The 6,837-nt window shown below is 39.5% G+C and overlaps 1 protein-coding gene across 1 annotated transcript; it reads right to left on the bottom strand.

The window, feature by feature from the left end:
• Window positions 1-4,770: 4,770 nt before the first annotated feature.
• LOC138885648 (uncharacterized) lies at window positions 4,771-6,003 on the bottom strand. The gene is made up of 3 exons (XM_070166620.1): window positions 5,745-6,003; window positions 5,226-5,336; window positions 4,771-4,862 (listed from the first exon to the last, which is right to left on the bottom strand). The coding sequence occupies exons 1-3, from the start codon at window positions 6,001-6,003 to the stop codon at window positions 4,771-4,773; spliced, it is 462 nt and encodes a 153-aa protein (XP_070022721.1).
• Window positions 6,004-6,837: the final 834 nt, after the last annotated feature.

The following is a 6,837-nucleotide window of genomic DNA, read 5'->3' as shown; positions in this document are numbered from 1 at the left end:
GATTTGAGGCCGAGAGCCTGTTTGATTATGCCACGAAATGGCTTGTTATTGCTCTTAAGCCATAAGGGGCCCCTCCCGGAGTTTGTACACCCCTATTGAGTGCGGGTACCGAGTGTGGGTGATATAATGTAGCCCGATGGGCTATTGTTGTTTCATATTATTTTCCGAGGGGCTGTTCTTGATCCATGTTTTGCCCGATGGGCGGTTCTTGATTCATGTTATACCCGAGGGGATGATTACGAGTGATTGTGAGGTAGCCCGAGGGGCTGGTTCTGTTGATATTATGCCCGAATGGCGGTTTATGGTACATATTTTGCCTGATGGGCTATTTACGTTTCTATCATTTTTACTCACTGTTTTTATCAGTCGTTTGAAACTGTTGAAAGTTGTTTTAAAAGGCTTTTACTGAACCTAAGCTTGATTTACAAAGAAAATGATTTCTGTACTGTTTTGGAAATGTGCTGCATTTGCTGTAGAGTTATGCTATATTTTACGTGTTTTCTTACTTCTCAGCTTTCAATTACTTTTATTACTTACTGAGTTGACATACTCACATTACTCCCTGCACCTTGTGTGCAGATTCAGGAACTTCTAAACCCGGTAGCGGATGTTGATTGCTCAGTGGCAGAGTCATCAGAGTTAGCAAGGTAGCTGCCCGACATTTGCAGCATTGCTTTTCTCCCTCTTGTCTTCCTTATATTGTATTTAGGATATTTTTAGACTCTTAGTTGTATTCAGACCTTAGTAAATGCTCATGACTTGTGACATCCCGATGTCGGACTTGTGTATTTATTCCGCACCGTTCATTTAGACTTACCTTATGAGATATTTAATTAATTAAAGGCTTAAAATGACTTTTATTGATTAAATGGTTAAATTTTAGGAGTTGTGTCGACTGGCCTAGTTTCACGATAGGCGACATCATGATCTTCGTGATAAGTTGTCTTCTTGTTCTTGACACATTTGTGACTTCAATACTGGATCAACACTTTAATGCTTGAGAGAATATCACTAAATGCTCAAGTGAATATCTTGTGCCTTGCACCAGGTTGTTATACAACAAAACACATCACAATGGTGATGTCAATTCTTGGTACACGCTTCTTCCTAATAGGAAGTGACTGATGCACTGTCACATGTACAGTTGCAGGCAGTCACTTTTTACAGTTGCATTCCAGCTGTATAGTTGACTTGTACTTCTGTCAGAGAACACCGAGGGATCAAGTCTCTTTCGTGTTACTCTTTGTAGCAGTTCATTGGCTGGAGTTCAGACTGAACTTCGTTCATTTGAAATGTGTACAAAGTGAGTCAGGTTTTCTATCTAGTTCTTAACAATAAGTTTGTTAGATCATCAAAACATAAGAAGCATAAGGCAAAGACATTGAAAACCCATCAATTTCTCCCTTTTTGATGATGGCAAACTTAGGCATTAATAGTATTTACTTAGAGCAGAAATAACTAGATGAGGTACCAGGAACTTCACAAGTTCCCCCTGACTTTTTGCTTTTGATTCTCCCTTAATCAGATCCCCTGTTTTGAATCAACTTTTTCACAAGTTCCCCCTAACCTTTTGCTTTTGATTCCCCCTTAATCAGATCCCCTATTTCACAATACTATACACTGCTATATTCCACCTTTTGGCATCATTAAAAATACACAAGTGGCAAACAACATAAAGAAGTCTAGCACAACCAACTCATGTCATATATGTGCACACAACATGACAGAAAAGAGAAGCTAAAGGAAAACAATATTGTACAAGTAAAAAGATAAGATGTTTCATTTATATGAACAATGGACTGAGCAAAACAGGAGCAGTAATGGTGAAATACAGCATGCCATCAGTAAAAAGACAAACAAAAATAGAAACAGCAGCCAAAAAATATCATAATAGAAGACAACTGGTCTCTAGTAGGTATCTAAGAGGCACTAGAAGAGGAAGACTAGGAGAGAGAGACAGTAATGGTTTTGAGAACCAGGTCCAGTCAGGCATTTGCAGACAACTTTTCTTCAAGCAGTTTTGTGCGAAGCTTATCAATTTCCTTTGTCAGGCCGACAACTTCTTCATTAATGGAATCAGGTCCTTAAGCTACTTGACTAAGCTGAGTTTCTAGTATGGCATTCTGAGCCCTCAACCTTCTGATCTCTTCAGAAGCTGCATTTTGAGCATTGATCAGCTAAGACATGGTCGAGATGCTTCTACCAACCCTTTCTATGCACTCACATTCTTCTAGAGTGGTTTTAGAGAAGGTTTTCTTACGTGTGCTCGCTCTGGGATTACCCAAAGGGACCTTATAGAACTTAAATACTTGAGTGAGGAGAAAGCCATATGGAAGACCATGATTCCCACCTTTAAAGTTTGCCACATTTTGCATATGATCTATCATGATTGCTGACAGATTGATCGGAACAAACTCATTAAGACCAGATCAGATTTTGTAGCAGTATACCGCCTCTCAAAACAAGGTAAAAACACCTTATTAACCAGCTCAAAAAGAAGCTGATACTCAGGAAGTAATACCTTCTTATGCACCTGTTCCCCCTGCTGAATCACTTGCTCTTTCAAGATATCTCTCCTAAAGTTGGCACCACAGACACCTTTGACTGATGGCATTCCTTCACATGGAATTTGGAGAACCTTACCCAATGTTGAAGCATCAAGTACAATGTTTACGCCCTTTACTAGCACACAGATGTGATCCCCTTCTACAGTGAAGAGAGATGCATAGAAATTTTGTACCGCATTTTTGTATACTAGAGGCACGTTCTCCTAAAATAAGTGCCCACATTGCTGAAATTCCACTATTTCCAGAATTTGCCTCATACCAGCCATCTCTGAAATTGCTGGATCAAACATACGACCCATAGGACTTTCTGAGTTCTCAATCTCTCTTACCAAAGACTACTGTCACTAGGTATGATCTTCAGAGAACCAGGTTCCCCTACAGTTTCCCGTTTTCGTTTTCTAGATGCTTCAACAGACTTCCCTTTCTAACTTACAAGCCCCACAATATCTCCTTCAGACATAGCTTGCTCAACTATACTTTTCTTAGACTTACTTCTACCCTTCATGGATGCTCCACTTTGTTTTTCAATAGCTTCATCGGAAGCTTCTCCATATACTTCTGGACTTTTATAGATCATTTTACTAAGGAACTGGGTTCCTTTAGAGTATCTTTGTCATCCTCACCCACTAGAATGCTCTTGTCAGTCACATATTCCCTTGATTCATCAACCTCTTATTCCTTGTCTTGATACTCCTTTTACTTTTCTGCACGGTAGACTCGAAGCCCTCTTTCTGCTTTAACCTAATAGAGGGTGACTTGGAAGAGGATTCTAAGGGTTTAGGATAATCAAGAGGTTCATGAGTGGATTTATCTGGAAGAGAATCAAGTCCTCTACCAGGTTTTTCTGGGACGGTCTCATGGATTAAAGACTCGAAGAGTACCATAGTTCTTTCACCGCCTAGGAATAATGATTCTTCCTCTTGATACTCAGACAAGTGATAGTTTCTTTCATTCAACAGACTCTCAGCAGTGATAGCCATGATATTGTGTGCTGCTTCCTTTTCTGGTGACTCTATGAAAGCCATTGAGTCCAAAAGGGAGGAGTTCAAATACTGATCAGGATAATCCTCAGAGACCTCTAACACCTGAGAGGTAACCCTTCCTGAGTGTTCTTTGGTGAGATCAGAGGAATGAGGAGACATGGGGTTTTCAACAAATGAAATGGAGACAGAGTTTGACAAAAAAGGAAAGACAATAGGAAATGAGGAGGAAACAGGTGTGTGTACAATAACATTGGAAAGAGTGGAAGAGTTTATTTTTGTAGATGACTTTAAGGATGACAGGGAAGTGGGAGTGGTATTAATGGTTGAATAAGGAATCGATCGTTCGATTGCCATTATAGAAGGATTTCATAGGGAAGTTGAGTGAAACAAAGTGAAGAGAAGATCACAGAGATACAAAAGAGATGAAGGTTAATGACTTGCTGTGAGGGAGTAAGATAGTTTTATGGGAAGAATGGCTAATGATGAGAAGAGAGAGAAACAGGTTCTGAACTGTCCTGAAAACGGCGGTAGGTTGGTGGGAAAATGTTATCGTGTAGAGGGGATGAAGGGATTTGAAAGACAAGACATGACATGTAGACTTTAAAAAGTCAAATTATGTGGCAGTTGAATTAATTTTGTTAACCTTTTTGAGAAAGCATGCAAAATAACATATTACTACTAACCTGTACTACAGGAACCTGATGCCCGAACAGTTTTTGAAAAAAAATTTAGTAGCTCCTTTTTGAAGTTCATAATTGTACCTTTAACTTCTATGATCATCATGCGTGTTTACTTGCAACGATATCGATGTGAGTTAGGCTTGGCCAGAAAACACTTTAGCTAAGTGTACCTGAAGGTGATTTTCATAGCCAACTGATGGAGAATCAGGTTCTCAATTAGACTTTAATAACCCTAGATTCACCCTGTTTCTTTCAAAATGTTCCCTACTCAAGGCCTTGGTGAAGATATCTGGAATTTGGTCTTCTGTGCTGTAGAACTTTATACATATCAACACTTTCTCCACATTGTCCCTTAGAAAATGATGCCTCACATTAATGTGCTTGGTCCTTTTGTTTTGAACTGGATTCTTCACCAAGTTGAGTGCATCGATGTTGTCACATAGAAGAGGCATACCATCAGTAAATACCCCAAAATCCTCTAGTTGCTGCTTAATTCATAGGAGTTGAGCATAACGGGATGTTGTCGGTACGTATTCTGCTTTAATTGTTAAAAGAGCCACTGAGTTTTGCTTCCTTGTGCCCAAGAGATAAGACCTGATCATGGCAAGTGAGCCATTCTAGAAGTTCTTTTCCTGTCAACAAGATAACCTGCATAGTTAGCATCAGTATATCCAATGAGATTAAAACTGTCACATGAGGGGTAATACAAGACCAGATCCTGTGTTCCCTTACGGTATCTCAAACTTCTTTCGGCAGCCTTCAAATAAGATTCCTTGGGATTTGATTTTGGGTTCTATCTGGAATAGAAATACAGAAGGGGCTAGGGAATTTTTGGATTTTGATCTTATCTAAATCCAGAATCAAGGGGAGTGATTATGTTATCAAGTGGCTGGGAGCTTTTGTGTTTCCAAATGGAACTAAAGTTTGAGTAGTGGAGAAACTAGGTAAATTAAGTGGATTTCCCTACACTCCTTGTTCTGCTGCTTGTGGAGTACCTTGCACTACATCTCCAACTGTTTCTTCAGCTTCAATTGTAGTAATTGAAGTACCAGGTTCCTCTTGAAAAGTGGAAGAAGATGTTGCATTGTCTTCACCTATCTCCTTATCTGACTCATCATATCAGCCTTCCCATTTGAAACATCAGATATTTCTCAGGGACCAAAAGTGGTTCATTATCTTGATCATCATTTAGAGGAGAGTGTCTCGTTGAATAGCACATGAACACTTTATTTCACATAGTGTGCCCTTTTGTTGTAGACTTTGTGGGATTTGCTTTGAGAGGAGTGTCCCAGAAGGGTTCCTTCATCACTTCTTACATCAAACTTTCCGAGCTGGTCCTTCCCATTGTCGAGAAAATGACATTTGCATCTAAAGGTTCTAAGATGAGTTATCTTTGGTTTTCTTCCATTGAGCAACTCATAGGGTTTTTTTATGAGGGACCTGATCATACACATGTTCTACTAAGTAGCAAGAAGTGTTTATTGCTTCTGCCCAGAAAGTTTTGGCAATTCTACTGTCAATGAGCATTGTCCGTGCCATGTCTTCCAGAGTTCTGTTCTTTCTTTTGACAATACTATTTTGCTGTGAAGTCCTTGGTGCTGAGAAGTTGTGAGTGATCCCATTTTCATTACAAAACTCATCGATTTTGGCGTTGTCAAATTCTGTCCTGTGGTCAGATCTGATACGTGCTTCCTTCAGTTCCATCTTCACTTGGATCTTCCCGACAATTGTCGCAAATACTTCTAAAGTCTCTTTATTTGCTCTAACAAACATTGTCCTGGTAGATCTAGGATTTGGCATCGCACGAACTAGTTTGTTCTAAATTAGTTCATTCAGAAGTGAGAGCCCTACATGTCCCAATCTTTCATTCCACGGTTTTGCATCATTGTCAACTATATTCAAGCAACTCATATCACCAGCTTATAGGGATTTAAGGTCAGCGAAGTAGATGTTATTATTCTTTTGGCAACTAAGACCACTTCACCAGTTACCAGATTGGTAACTGTGCGCATTTTTTTATAAGAACTCTACTTTGCCCCCTTTATCACAAATTTGAGAATCACTCAAGGGACTCTACTTCACGAAATCCACATAGCACACGCTCTCAATCGAGTGTGACATGCACTTTTCAACTTTTCAACACCGAGAATGTACCCCCCCTTCCTTTTTTTTATATATACATAGGATACATTCCCTTTCCTACAAAGCTTTCAGTGAGAGACAATCTATGGTGTTTCTAGTCATGTGCTTTTAGCATCCACTGTTCCTGAACCATTGCAGTCTGCTTCCTCTCTCAGTTCCCTACACATATAAATCATGTATTAGATTTAGGAACCCAAACTAGTTTGGGTCCCTTGTTATGAGAAAAGGGATAGATAAGAGCTTTTCTAGTCCATGCAGGCAATATTCCTTTCTTGCGAGCGGTACCTGGTCCCTCTTTAGTAGTCACTTTTTCAGTAAACACTTTGTTTTTTTGAACAGATTGAACCCTGGCCTAGCAATTTTATTTGAAGTGCCTATTGTTCCCACAATGGATACAAAGCCAGTTATCAAGAACAATGACGTACTTGCTGTGAGGGTTGTAAGGAGTTTTCTCCTTTTGGAACA

This window comes from Nicotiana sylvestris, chromosome 2 (genome assembly GCF_000393655.2).
Source record: "Nicotiana sylvestris chromosome 2, ASM39365v2, whole genome shotgun sequence".
Taxonomy (NCBI): domain Eukaryota; kingdom Viridiplantae; phylum Streptophyta; class Magnoliopsida; order Solanales; family Solanaceae; genus Nicotiana; species Nicotiana sylvestris.
Note: the sequence above shows the minus strand (reverse complement) of the source record. Positions and strands in the feature narration are given on the sequence as shown.

Bases quoted from the DNA above. Each gene is read 5' to 3' on its own strand.
- LOC138885648 (XM_070166620.1), bottom strand. From the start codon at position 6,003: ATGTTTGTTAGAGCAAATAAAGAGACTTTAGAAGTATTTGCGACAATT. The intron at 5,337-5,744 runs GTAGAATTGCCA...ATGATGAGTCAG, and splicing joins ACGGACAATGCTCATTGACA to ATAAGGAGATAGGTGAAGAC. The intron at 4,863-5,225 runs GTACTCCACAAG...TCTTGTTGACAG, and splicing joins AGTTGGAGATGTAGTGCAAG to GAAAAGAACTTCTAGAATGG.